At 34.2% G+C, this 14,035-nt stretch overlaps 3 protein-coding genes across 3 annotated transcripts; all 3 read left to right on the plus strand.

Annotated features, from left to right (window-relative positions):
- The first annotated feature begins 2,568 nt into the window (after window positions 1-2,568).
- Window positions 2,569-4,969, plus strand: LOC111004859 (uncharacterized). The gene is made up of 4 exons (XM_022276089.2): window positions 2,569-3,336; window positions 4,174-4,269; window positions 4,438-4,505; window positions 4,692-4,969. Exons 1-4 carry the CDS (start codon window positions 2,701-2,703, stop codon window positions 4,810-4,812), a joined length of 921 nt encoding a protein of 306 aa, XP_022131781.1. The 5' UTR covers window positions 2,569-2,700; the 3' UTR covers window positions 4,813-4,969.
- Window positions 4,970-6,201: 1,232 nt separating this feature from the next.
- GH9A4 (glycosyl hydrolase 9A4) lies at window positions 6,202-8,238 on the plus strand. The gene is made up of 7 exons (XM_022276087.2): window positions 6,202-6,426; window positions 6,503-6,715; window positions 6,805-7,005; window positions 7,107-7,184; window positions 7,342-7,491; window positions 7,555-7,827; window positions 7,909-8,238. The coding sequence occupies exons 1-7, from the start codon at window positions 6,208-6,210 to the stop codon at window positions 8,236-8,238; spliced, it is 1,464 nt and encodes a 487-aa protein (XP_022131779.1). The 5' UTR covers window positions 6,202-6,207.
- A 3,560-nt stretch (window positions 8,239-11,798) lies between these two features.
- On the plus strand, window positions 11,799-13,311 carry LOC111004861 (protein OXIDATIVE STRESS 3 LIKE 2). Its single transcript, XM_022276090.2, has 2 exons — window positions 11,799-12,470; window positions 12,668-13,311. The coding sequence occupies exons 1-2, from the start codon at window positions 12,154-12,156 to the stop codon at window positions 13,050-13,052; spliced, it is 702 nt and encodes a 233-aa protein (XP_022131782.1). The 5' UTR covers window positions 11,799-12,153; the 3' UTR covers window positions 13,053-13,311.
- The last annotated feature ends 724 nt before the right edge of the window (window positions 13,312-14,035 follow it).

A 14,035-nucleotide genomic window follows, 5' to 3' on the forward strand; every position in this document is an offset into this window, starting at 1 on the left:
TCTTCAACTTTGGATTTTAATGTATAAAATCATTCATCGTTCTATCTTCTTGGGATAGGAAAAATCTTGTTGCATTATTCTTTACCTTCATGCCACGATAAATTTTTGAAATAGTCGTCTTCAAATTCTAACTTTGGGGTTGAATTCTCTCCAAAAAGTAGGAATAAAATATCTGGAAATCATTTTTCATCCACAAAACAGCCATGGAAAATTAATCTCTTTCAAAAAATAAAAAATAGAAAAATAATAAGATAAAATAAAAAATAGAAAATTGGTTTTTAGTACAAGAGAAAATTGATTGCTTTCAGTACAGTATAAAATTGTACATTATTAATTAATATTGTCAGGATGATTAAAGAATCATCCCTTATTGAAATTTATAAATTATGCACATTAATTAATAACTCTTAACGGATAATTAATAGTTAGTGGAGGTAGGTGGCCATACGGATTTGAACTCACTCCCTCTTAATTAATCTTAATCTTTTAAACCAATGAGTCACTCATGATAATTAATAAACAATATATATAATAAAAAATAATAATATATATAATAATGCTCAATTGGTTATCGACCAAATATATCATCGTATATTATATCATTTATAAAAAAAAGGTGCAAATTACATAAGCGTGCACATGTAAAGATATAGTTTATATTAGTATGTTTATGTCAATTTTCATAGCTATTGGTTGCATTGTTTGAAAAATAATATTTTTTCTCTGTAAAACTTTTAATTTTTGAAAATTAATTTTTGAGAGAACCGTAAACAAACAAAAAATAAAAAGGGAACCAGAAACAATATTTATCAACACAATCTTTTTTATTACCGGTGCATCAGAATGCAACTAAGAAAGGAAAATAGAACCATCAGAATAATTTGAAATGGAACCTCCTCAATCCAAACGTGATCTTGACAACTGTCATTTGCGCTAGTCTGTGAGCTACGATATTGTCTTCACAGTGAGTGAAGGAGAAGCTGACCAGATCCGACAAAGAGCAACACCTACGGACCTCACTAAAGACGCACCCTACCTCACCTCAACACAATTTTATTGGTAGATATTTGCTAATCAACATTTTCATGCTTTCGTTTAGAATAACTGTTCTTGTATTCTGATGATGTTAATTATAACTGTTTCACCAAATATTTTTAAGGAGATTTATTTTTATTTTTTATAACTAATTTTCTGTAAAACTTATTATTTATAGTTTAATTTTTAAGAGAACGAGAAACAAAACAACAATGTTTTCTTTTTTAATGCCAAATAAATAAAAATTAAATTTTTATTAGTAGATTGCTTATCAATATTTTAAAAAATAACTGACCAATTAAGCACTAAGTGATGGAGAATCAAACTCACGATCTCTTTGATTTGAGATATATGTCGATTACTGCTGAACTGCTCCCAGTTTTGACAAGTATTATTATTTTATTTAGGGCACGTTGGTTTATAAATGAATTCATACTAAAAAAAGGAGCTTGGTAGTTGGCATATACTAAATTTAATGGTACGAAGAATAATTTCTCAAGGTAGGTCACCAGTAGGTGAAATTAAATACCCGCCGCGCCCTTAGGAGTGACTTTCTCCCATTCTAGGCATGATCAATTTATTGTGCCCACTCCCTTTTAGTTTGTTCTCTTTAAAGATGGAATCAATTATTATCATCATCATACTACTTCAACTAATTCCATAATATAATAACCATTAAAAGCGTTTGAATTTATCAAAATATTGCATGGAAATAGCAATTTTAACTTATAAGTATATTTTAATTTTTTTAACTCTTTACTAAAAAAAATTTGTAGTAGTTAATTAGCATCGACAAATTATTTTAAACTTAACAAGTTGTTCTAAAGAAGAAAAAAAGAAACGTAACGAATGTAATACAGTATGTAATACATTTTTTCGAGTTCTCACAAGAGAATTTGATTTAACAATGAATAATAATAAAAACTAAAATAGTATTTTATATTAAATTTAAAGATATATTTAAAAGTAAATGGATCAAATTAAACTATTTATAAATTTAAGAAAAATACTTATTTTATATACATTTTAAATTCATTTCTTATATATTTGACGTTAAGATATTATTCAGTGCCTATACTAGGTTCAATTTGGTTCCAATATTTTGAAATGTTTATTTTTGCCAATGTATTTTTAACTTTGGTTCATTTTAGTCTTTTATTTCTTAAATATTCATTTTGGTCTTTGTAATTTTAAAAATTGAACATTTTGATCCTTATTTGTAAAATTTTATACAAATTCTATACATACCATGAATCTCTTACTATAAAGTTGTGATTACATTTCAAAAAATATATTAAATACAATGTCATGTTAAAATTGTTAAAGCAAAATTTAGATTAAAAATTAAATTAAGGAACTAAAAAGTACAGAAATCAAAATCAATATTTTGAAAGAAGATAGACTAAAATAAACCAAAATTAATTAAGAGTAAACAAACCAAAATTGAATAAATACTTTTGAATCATACCGAATAAATTCTCCTAATTATTATATATATATATATATACTCATTATTATATAAGGTCATGGCCAAGCGTATGGCCCATGTTTCTTCCGTGTTTTCATAGCTTACAATAAATAAAAAGGTCAAGTAGAGTTGAAACTTGAAAAACTTGGATCCTAAAACCTCACGCCATAATCCACTCCCCATCGGAGATCGGCGCAATGTGGCCGTCGTTTCTCAGTCTCGTTTCATTGTACGGCGGCTATCTCCGCCGCTGCTTCACCGCCGCCGGCCTTTCGGGTCAAGCCGTCGAAATCGACAACGAAACGACCATAGCCTTTTGGGGCCCGAAGATCATCACCAATAAACCGACCGGTAAACGGTCCCTGGTTCTTCTCCACGGCTTCGGTCCGATGGCGATCTGGCAATGGCGTAAGCAAGTCCAATTCCTCGCCGATGATTTCGACGTCTACGTCCCCGACCTGGTGTTCTTCGGGGGCTCCACGACCAAATCCTCGGAGAGAACGGAGGTTTTTCAGGCGATTTCAGTGGGAAAACTTCTGGAAAAGATCGGCGTGAAGAAATACTCGGTGATGGGGACGAGTTACGGCGGATTTGTGGCGTACCATATGGCTAGGTTTTGGCCGGAGAGGATCGAGAAGGTGATAATCGCGAGCTCCGGCGTCAATATGAGACGGAAAGATAACGAGGCGATGTTGAAAAGAGCAAACGTGGAGAAGATCGACGACTTTTTGCTGCCGGTGACGGCGGAACAGTTACGGACGTTAATGAAGCTGGCCGTATTCAAGGAAGTAGGCAGAAGGTTGCCCGACTTCTTCTTGAACGATTTTATCCATGTAAGGACAAAAATATTTTTACATTTCAAATTTTGGGGAAAAAAAGGAATAAAAATCAATTTTACCAAAAATATTGACAAAATTTATCTTCTAATAAAAAATTCATTTAAATAATTTGAATTATAAGACATGTATGCTCTTTAAAATTAGAGCTAGTCTTTTTTTTGGTTGGAATTTGTGAATTTTGGTAGGATTATTTAATGTCGAAGTTTACGTCACATTTAATTAAAATCAGTCGGCTTTTATTTATTTATATTTAATTAAAAAAACAATTGTCATTTTTTACCATATATATTATAAAAAATTTCACTAATTTAAAAAAGAAGAAAGAAACGTCAAAACCCCTAAATATCCACTGAAAAATGAATCCCAATAAATCAATAAATGTATACAAAATCAAATTCTATAACCATTCACCAATTGAATAAATCTCTACAAATTATATTTTTTTAATACATAGGTTTAAGTTTTTAATTAAAAAATAATTGCCCCTATGGTCCCCGACGACTCTTTGCATGGATCTGATATGTGTGTGCTTCTTTTCCTTTGATGGTGAAATGAAAACCTTCCACATTTTTTTTCTATATTATTTTAATTTTTGGGGTAATTGGGTGACGTTTGGTTTGACCTTATTTTAAAAAAATTAATAACATTGCAAGTTGCGTCTGCATGGTGGTTAAATTATTTTGGAATTAATTAATATAGTTTGCAACATATATATGATAATCTTTTTTTTTCTTTAGCTAAATTATGCTTCTTGTCCCTATACTATAGGTCCATTTTTTATTCAGAAATTAAATAGTGTATGGAAATAATGACTTGTGTGTATAAATTCAGAAATTGTACATGGAAAACAGGGAGGAAAAGATTGAACTCCTCAAGTCACTCACAATTGGAAGGGAAGACACCCTCAATCTCTCTCCTCTTTCCGAGGTGCGTCACATTTCTCTTCTTTAATATCAAATTAAAAGGTAACGTGACTGATAATTTTACATCGTTGACATTCGTTGAAAGATAACCATATTTAACAAAAAAAAAAGGTTATTTTAAAAGAGATTGATGTTTTTACCTAACTTGATAAGCGAACGAATTGATGTGCAGGAGGTTTTGATAATATGGGGAGATCACGATCAATTATTTCCCTTGCAAATGGCAAAAGAACTGAAAGAGTAAGCGATAGAACAATTATTTCATTCTCCTATATATAATCGGAGTAAAAACTCCTACTCATTTTAAAAAGTTTTGAGAAAATAAAAATAGAACATATACATGGAAAAGTTGATAAGATCTCTTATTGACTCGATCGATATTGAAATTTCAGTAGGGCTAGACTTACCAACGTGTTTTTTTTGCAGGATTCTTGGCGAGAAGACGAGGCTCGAGGTGATGAAGGAAACCTCACATGTGCCTCAGATTGAATCTCCTGCAGAATTCAATCGTCTCGTGAAGAGTTTCTTAAATGGGTCCTATGTTTAACTTTTTCCTATCTGATTTTTCTAAGCTTATGATGACTCAATGACACTTCTCAATTTCCCTTTCCCATACCCATACCCAATTCCCAGCCCCATATTGTGTAACGGTTATGGATCATTTGGTATTTTTTGGTGTTTTATATTCGCAATTGGTTTGATTATATATATATATATATATAGATCTTAAAGTTTAAGTTAAAATAAATAGTGAAAAACAAATATTACATATGTGTTACATTGTTAATGATTTTAATAAATTCAAGCTATATATAAGGCATAGAGTTATAATTTTAACATTTAAATTTTAGGACATAACTAGTTGAGAGATGTTGAAGTTGGATTATTTGACTTCATTCTACGTTAGAAAAGGAATTAGTAACTTTGATTTCATCAAATTTATTGATGTGGAATGAACATTTTTCACTCTCAAATAAATAAACTTTTGGTTAAATTATTTCCCGAATAAATGTACTATTTTGTAGTAGGTTGCTGTACCAACTTAATTTAATTACCAACAGGAGTATAATCTAGCAATTAAGATATATTTCTTGGGAGGTTCAAATACTAATCTAATAAAAATTTTGTACTAAATAAATCCCACTAATTTAATTTTAACATAGAAATAAAAAAGTAGAAAGTAAAAGTCTCACTAACTACAATCAAAATAAAGTCTCCAACAAATCAGCACACAAAATAAAGTCCTATACTCATACAACTATTAAATAAATTAAAAAAAAAGACTCACCAATTTCAATACAAATTCAACTCCATTAATATATTTTTACTAAAATCCTATTAATTTTGTACCAAGTCTATATTTCATTGAAGAATCATTTTTTTAAACAAAAGCATAACCCTAACAAAACATAAAATTGCAATACTCATTAAAGTCCAAGATAAAAATTACCACATTGATAACAATCTAAATAATAGACCAACTTTATTATGTGTAAATTGAAATTTTCACAACCAAATTCATTTTTTAGCCTGTACTTAAATAGACTCCAGAGGAGAATGAATTTCACCATATTTTTAATTAGCAACCAAAAGATTTAAACACAGCCAAAAAGAAAAGAAATGACCAACCTAAAACAGTGGGGCGGCCAGAGTTTTCTCCAATCCCCACATCGTCTTCTCCGAAAATAACCTTAGAATCTGGAACGTCCCATGTTGTCCCCTTTCCAACCAACTTTAACTTCTCCGCCATTCTCAGACCTCAACTCTCCATTAATCTTCAACCGCAAACCTTCCAATTTTGAATCACCCTTCTCCGAACCGCATATACCCAACACCCCAATAACTCCAATTCAATTTCCCTTCCCCCTTTTATTCCCCCCATTCCCCTCATTCCTTCACCACCAATCCACCATCCCTCTTGATCTCGATCTCGATCTTCGCCATGGGAGCCTTGAAGATGAAGCTTTCTACCACCGCCATTGCTGTGGGTTTTCTAGCTCTGTTCCAAACTTTTCTGGTTGATGCCACTGAATTGAATTACAAAGATGCCCTCAGCAAGGCCCTCATTTTCCTCGAAGCTCAGAGGTCCGGCAAGCTCCCTCCCAATCACCGCCCCGCTTGGAGAGGCGACTCCGCCGTCGACGACGGCAAACTCGCCAATGTCTGCTCATTCTTCCATTTTCTCCGCTCTCTCTGTCAACTCAAATTTCTGATTTTAACACGCTTTGAATTTGCAGGTTGACCTTGAGGGAGGGTATTACGACGCCGGCGACAATGTGAAGTACGGACTTCCGATGGCTTTCACGGTTACAACTCTGTCATGGGCGGCCATGACTTACCAAGCGGAGATCGAAGCCGCCGGCGAAATGGAAAATGTTCGAGCCGCAATCAAATGGGGCACCGATTATTTCCTCAAGGCCTGCTCTCGCCGCAATCGTCTCTATGTTCAGGTAACAGGGACATCCCCTGTTTTTGCCCTGACATTGGTTTGAAATGAACAAAACATTGATGAAATTAAATTATTTATTTGATGGTGAAGGTGGGAGACCCGGTGAAGGATCATGAGTGTTGGGTTAGGCCTGAGAATATGAAGACGCCAAGAACTGTGCTGCAGATTGATAACAACACGCCCGGAACCGAAATTGCAGCTGAAACCTCCGCGGCCATGGCGTCTTCTTCCATTGTCTTCAGAAGCGTCAATAAAACCTATGCTCGTAGACTCCTAAACAAAGCAAAATTGGTACTAATTTCATTACTTCACACAAAATTTGCAAGTTCTGCCCTCTGGGATCAGGTAATTTTAACTAATTGGTAATCTTGTTCCCCCCTTCTCTGTTGCAGCTTTTTCAGTTCGCTAAAGCGCACAAAGGAACTTATGATGGAGAGTGCCCCTTCTATTGCTCTTTTTCAGGCTACAATGTATGTAACTCTCTAGTTATACGTCTGTTTTGCACGGCTTTATTTTGATTTCATAATAGCCCTGGTAGAACGAAGATAATTATACTCATCCATATAATATGAATCATGCTCGAACATGAGATTTTGTTTGGATTCAATTTACAAACCCGACACACAGGACGAGTTGTTGTGGGCAGCGACATGGCTATACATCGCAACCAAGAGGCCAGTGTATCTGAAGTACGTGAAAGAAGAAGCCATTACTGGGAGTGTAGCGGAATTCAGCTGGGACCTCAAATATGCAGGCGCCCAAATTCTTCTTTCCAAGGTAAATTTCATCAAATTACAACAACACCGTTTCAAATTCTGAAAAGGAATTGTGGAATTGCAGTTCTATTTCGAGGGAGAGAAGGGATTACAGACGTTGAAGGATCAGGCGGATAGTTACATATGCTCCAATCTTCCAAACAGCCCTTACCACCAAATCTACGTATCCCCAGGAGGAATGATTCACATGAGAGATGGCGCCAACACCCAATACGTTACAGGAACGGCTTTCTTGTTCAGTGCTTACAGCGACATTCTTGCAACCTTTAAACAGACCGTCAAGTGCGCCGACCAGCAGTTCGATTCCACCCAGCTCATGTCTTTCGCTAAGAAACAGGTAATCAAACCCACAAAATCCACCGCCTTAATTAGCGATTAATTGTGTTTGAGATTTCTAATCGGAAACGGGTGCGCGCAGATGGATTATGTGCTGGGAATCAACCCGCTGGGGAGATCTTACATGGTGGGGTTCGGAAACAACCCGCCGGTTCAGGCGCACCACCGCGGCGCCTCCGTGCCGGTTCTGGCGCCGAACGCGGAAGTGAGCTGCCCGATGAGTTTCGTGGAGTGGTTCAACAAGAACACCCCCAACCCCAACGAGCTCACCGGCGCCATTCTCGGCGGCCCCGATAAGAACGACAACTTCGTCGATAAGCGTTGGGATTCGCCGATGACGGAGCCCGTCACTTACACCAACTCCCTCGCCGTCGGAGTCATCGCCAAGCTCGCCGCCCACAAATTTACCTAATCGGAGCCCTAATTATCTAATTCTCTGCATCCTCTGGTTTTTTAGGCGTTTTTGAAATTAACAATTCTCTGCGATGTTCTTCTTCTTCTTCATCTTCTTCCTTCGTGGTCTTGCATTTTTTCGTTCTGTGCAGCCAAAGAAGACGATTGATTGATGCTTTCTGGGAAGTAGAGCCGTAACAGATTTTTCTGTTTGTCACTCATTGTAATATTTATCAATAATTAAAAAAAGGGCTAACTCTATTTTATATTTTCGCTCTCCTACTTATCGCACTTTTATATATTTTTTGTTTGAATACAATAATTGTGTCCTTGTATTTTTTGTTTATTTTGGTTACTAATCTTTTTAATTCCTATCTAAAAATTTTTAATAGAAATTATGTATATAAATACATTTTTTATACAAAATTATGGTTGTATTTCAATAAATGTATGGAATATAGTGTCGCATTGAATTTGTAATTAAAAATAAATGATATATAAAATAAAATAAAATGACAAAAAATACAAAATCAAAATAAACGTTTCAAAGTATATAAACTAATGAATAAAAGTCAAAATAGGATTTAAACCTTTATTATTTAAGAACCTTGCTATTAGAGTTAGACACTAATAGGTTTTTTTTAAGTTTTCCTAATTAAATCTTAAAATATAAGATAGTACTGTGTAAGATTTTAAAAAGTTTTTAAAAAATATGTATAAGAGAACGAAGAAAAATTACTATTTAACCATCTTTTAGAATGAAAGGTAAAATGTTAATTGCCTTTTTCTAACCATTATAACTGCAAACAAATAAAATAACAAGCACACAAAAATTTATAAAAACACAAAAGATAAAAAATCCTAAGAAAACCACCGGACATCTCCAAAAAAACATCTACCATTAATAATTGGTTACAACTACCGTGGATGATTCATTGGTCCAAAAGGATCAGAGTTAGTTCAAATACTATGATGGCCACCTACCTTATAGGATTTGTTTTTTTTCTACTTCATGCGATTCCTCTACAAAACATCAACTTGACGAATTGGTCTTTTCTTTCCCTTCAAAATAAAATTTAGTGATTTTTTTTATACAACAAATGTGAAGATCTAGGATAAAACCTCTCAAAATGAACTTGATGTATTGACAGTTAAATAAGCTCATGTTGTCAATTTTCAAAGTGATTTATATTTTGTTCGAGATTAGAAATAGGGAGAGGAAGGAGGATTTAAATTTTCAACATTTTAAAAAATGAAAAAATAATTTCAAATTTCAAATTTATTTGGAATCCAAATAAATTTTAATAGATTCAAAAACTAATTTGTGTTGTTTGGATGTAGGGAGAAAAGAAAAGAAAATAACTATTTTATAATTATTCCCTTATAATTATAAAACTAATAAAAAATGAAACTAACCACGTGAGATTTTAAATTACCTGATAGTTCAATGTTAAAAAAATAAAACTTTTACTTGATAACACATGTATTATTAAATATGTTAAAAGAATCTTAATTCGAGAGGCATTATAGCTTGTTTTTTAACCTTGTAAAATTGAATTGCTATAAATATATCATATTGTATTGTAATTTAAAAATAAAGTACAAGGAGGACAACTCTCTCAAAAATTTCGTTGGGACTTAGAAGATCTTTTTTTGGTTGGAAAATGATTAATTTCTAAACTGACGAAATGTTTAATTTTAGTTGAATTAAAACTATAAAAGGAAAAAAGAAAGGCAGGCTGTGGGATAATTTTCCAACAGCTTCCTATATGGGTTGAAAGCGACCGTTCACCTGCCAGATTATTCCCGATTAGATGGAAGCACTTCGCCACGTGGCCCAATAACCTTCCTTCAAAGGTTCTCATGGGCCCCAGTAAACTTGTGGGCCCATTCGATTAATTATTATTGGGCCCACTTTCCGTATAGAAGATTTGATTCGGGATATTACTGTAAAATCCACCTTCCTTTTTCAGTTCAAAAAGCGCACGCGGCACGCTCCACGCCCCGGGAATCTGATAAACGCCCACTGGTTTATATATATATTTATATAATATATGTATATAAATATATACATACATATATATATTTATATAATATATGTATATAAATATATACATACATATATATATTTATATATAATAATATATATATATATATTTATTATTATTATTATTTTTTCAAAGTGCCGACAGATGTTATATTCTTTTCTTAAATTGCATCCAATGGTTTTTTGAGATAATATTTTTAAAACTTACAATATTGTTTCTTATATTCTATTTTTATGCCTAAAATGAATTAAGCCAACGTGAACATAGTTCAGTTAATTAAAACATTAATTTCTAACATAAAAAAGTCATGAGTTCGAATTTATACTCCTACGTATTATATTTAAAAAAATGAAAAAAATTGAAGCGAGTGAAATTGTGAGTTTAAATTTTCCTTCCTATTTATTCTACTAAAATAATTTTATGAAATTGAAATAATTAGAAATGAGGTGAATGAATTATACACGATTTTAGTTTTTTTTTTTTTAAGATTTTTTGACAGCTAAGCCGAGTGGAGCCGAGCCGGATTGTAACGGACAGCTGCCAGTTGTCGCCGGGAGGACTCGAATCGAACTATATTGATTATCGAGAAAAGCGGAGAGTGGAGGTTTGTCGTGGGACCCACGTTCGTGAGGGCAATTTTTGGATAAGGCTCAACCAAAACTCGCTTCGGTTCGTCATTTCCACGTCAGTCCACCCAATCCAAATTCAAGAACCCTCTATCTCTCTCTCTCCTACAGTGACCGACCAGAAGCTGCAACGTGTCGGCCTCTGCACCGTTAAATTTTTCCAACTGCCAACGTGGCACATATCATTAAAAAAAGCACGTTGCCTCCGTAAATAATCTGGTGGGTAAAAGGTCTACTGTATTCTGGTGGTCTCTCCCAATCTGATGGATGGTTGGGATTTTCCGAATCGTTGACTTTTTTTTATCGATTTTTCTTTAAGTTTTAAGAATTAAAGTACCAATAATTTGACTATTTCGTCAATTTTTTATTACACGTACTATTTTGTGATCCTTTCTTCGTTTAAATCTTTTGATATACTTTTATCGTAATCTACCATAAATATCTAATATGAATTATTTTTACAACTTTAGTCTTTTTTTAGTCTTACATTGAATTTAGTAAGAATGTTTTTTTTTTCCTCTTACCATCTGAGTATAATTCGTTGTTAAACTTATTTTATCTTCTTTCCATTTATATAAAAGGTAAAAATATAATTTGTTTATAAGTTATTTTCTCTTATTATTATAATTCCTAGAAATTATTTTATGAGAAAAATTACTATCAAGATGATGAGTTGAGTTGGTTGGAGTTGGTTTTAAAATGGCTTTGGATTTGTAGCCATTTATTTATATTTATTTATTTGCAAACACATTTAAAGGTTAGGATAGAAGAGAAAATTGAATGAGGGTAGAAAAGTCAGAGGGGTACATGATTGTGTGGTGGAAGCGCAGGCAGCAGATAAGCGCTAAATATATCAAAAATTATCAGAAAAATAAATGTGATCCATGGAAGCCCGGCAGATGAGGATAAGGCCTTCGGCTTTCCCTTTCTGCGTTCTTTATCCTTTTATTTAACTCTCTGATCGAAGATGATATTACTGTTTCCGTTCATTAATTATTTCAAATTCACGTTTCTATATATAAATTGCTGTCTGTTCATCGTTGGACAATCTCTCTCCTCTCCAGTGAAAAATCCCAGTTTCTGAATCTGATTTGCGGATGCAATCCATGGCGGTCTTCGTCCTCCATTGATTAAATTATCATATCCATATATTCAACTTCGCTCTTTCGGTATATATTGTCTACAGTTGAAGCCATTTTGGCGTGTTTTGATCATCGTTCATCCATTTGGTTTGGTATTATTCTCTCTGAAACAGCCATCATGTCAATTGCTTTGGATAGAAATAGCAGGATTCCGCCGTCCGTTTTCTCGCAAGGCGGCTTGCCGTCGTACTGCTCCGTCTTGAATACGGCGGGAATTATTCCGGTAGTTCGACGAGAGGCTGCCGTCGGTGATGCAGTGGCGCCGGCGGAGGAGTTGGATAGATGTAGTTCGTCTTCATCGTCGTCGATCGGAGAAAACAGTGGTTTGTCTGTAAAATCGTCGGATAATGACGACGACGGGGAAAATAATGAGGCGGAAAGCTCTTATAAAGGTCCTCTAGGAATGGAATCGTTGGAGGAAGTTTTGCCTATGAGGTTAGCGCTTGTGTTTTGTATTTTGTTTTTCCTCTAAGTAATCTTCAATTTCTTTTTCTTCTTCTTTCTCTTCTTCTCCATGGATTCTAGATTTAGGGCAACTTGATCGATCGCCTATCGATTTCGATTTGACGGCTTTGATGATGAGATTCCGTTGAGTTTTAACAAGTTTGTATTGTCTCGTGAATCATTTGCAGGAGAGGAATTTCAAATTTCTACAACGGAAAATCCAAATCCTTCACGAGCCTGGCAGAAGCTTCCTCTGCCGCCACCATTAAAGACATAGCAAAGCCTGAGAATGCCTATTCCCGGAAACGGAGAAATCTTCTTGCATCTAACCTCATCGCCGGCGGCATATCGAAGCGGCCGATCAGTTCAAGTCGAAGCTCGTTGGCGCTGGCTGTCGCCATGTACACCTCTGGAAGCCACAGCAGCGACGATCTGAATTCGAGATCGCCACCACCGATTCGTCCTCCATTGCACCCCAACGGACGATCTTCTCGCAGCAATTTAGCTTCTACAGTTCATCTTCTTTGTAAATACCCCACCTGGCGATCATACTCCCTGGCCGATATACAGTAGCTCAGGGCTTCCGTGACCCCATGAAAGCTGATCATCATCAATTCAAAGCTAACTTGACCTTGCGAAACCGACTATCGACAAATCGGTCTCTTCCAACAATACATTTTCTTTCAAATTGTTAACGAGCTTTACTTCGACAGCATCTTTGTTTTGATTTTTTGTATGTAAAATTAAGAAAATTGCAGTCGATCTTTCGAATCGATATCTGTACGATAATAGAATTTGAAGAGCAAATGGAGAAATCTGAGAGCTTTTTCCTTTTTTGGTGCATAAAGTCGTAGGAAATTTACAGGGACGTTTTTCTCAGGGGAAGATTCGACACAAATGACAATAAAACATAACGGAGTGCCGATGTCCGTCGTTAATGAATTCTATGAAGATGGCGGTTTCGATCGAATTCAAGGTACACGAAGAACACGTAGACGATTAAAAATGGAATTGGAAGAACTCAATCTAATTAGAATTTATAGGGTTGTTTCACATAAAGTAAAACTGAATTTAGAAGGGATGCATATTTTTAATTGTGCCCTATTATGCCTTTAGTTTTATTTGATTGTTTTTGTTTTAAGATAATTTGATTGAAAATTTATTTATCCTTCTGATATATAATTCTTAAATCATATTATACCTTCACATCATTCTTCCTGTGAATAGTAATATGCAAAATTACTAACACTATCATAAAACTAAAAATTTTCTTGCATTGCAAATTCATGCATAGTTCAATAAATGAGACATTTATTACCATCTTAAAAGTTAGACATTTTGATATCCATCTCTATATTTATTGAACCCGAGAAAAGAAAAGAGAAAAATAATCCTGCGAAAATTTGACAATTTCATCTTGAAGAGTGTTCATAACATGTGAGCATATCATCTCATCTTCTATTCCTGATTTCTTACTTCTTGACTCAGAAGTATAAAGATGATGAATGAAGATGGTAGTTAAGGAATTCAGCAACTAGACAATAGCTTAATCTCAA

The sequence above is a fragment of the Momordica charantia genome (assembly GCF_013281855.1).
Source record: "Momordica charantia cultivar OHB3-1 chromosome 8 unlocalized genomic scaffold, Mcharantia_2.0 BLBB01000008.1, whole genome shotgun sequence".
Taxonomy (NCBI): Eukaryota; Viridiplantae; Streptophyta; class Magnoliopsida; order Cucurbitales; family Cucurbitaceae; genus Momordica; species Momordica charantia.

What these genes read in the sequence shown, in the direction of transcription:
- LOC111004859 (XM_022276089.2), top strand. Translation starts at nt 2,701, where the DNA reads ATGTGGCCGTCGTTTCTCAGTCTCGTTTCATTGTACGGCGGCTATCTC. An exon ending in TCTTGAACGATTTTATCCAT is followed by an intron (nt 3,337 to 4,173) that starts GTAAGGACAAAA and finishes GTATAAATTCAG; the next exon opens with AAATTGTACATGGAAAACAG. An exon ending in ATCTCTCTCCTCTTTCCGAG is followed by an intron (nt 4,270 to 4,437) that starts GTGCGTCACATT and finishes ATTGATGTGCAG; the next exon opens with GAGGTTTTGATAATATGGGG.
- GH9A4 (XM_022276087.2), top strand. Translation starts at nt 6,208, where the DNA reads ATGGGAGCCTTGAAGATGAAGCTTTCTACCACCGCCATTGCTGTGGGT. An exon ending in GCAATCGTCTCTATGTTCAG is followed by an intron (nt 6,716 to 6,804) that starts GTAACAGGGACA and finishes TTGATGGTGAAG; the next exon opens with GTGGGAGACCCGGTGAAGGA. An exon ending in TGTCTTTCGCTAAGAAACAG is followed by an intron (nt 7,828 to 7,908) that starts GTAATCAAACCC and finishes GGGTGCGCGCAG; the next exon opens with ATGGATTATGTGCTGGGAAT.
- LOC111004861 (XM_022276090.2), top strand. Translation starts at nt 12,154, where the DNA reads ATGTCAATTGCTTTGGATAGAAATAGCAGGATTCCGCCGTCCGTTTTC. An exon ending in GAGGAAGTTTTGCCTATGAG is followed by an intron (nt 12,471 to 12,667) that starts GTTAGCGCTTGT and finishes AATCATTTGCAG; the next exon opens with GAGAGGAATTTCAAATTTCT.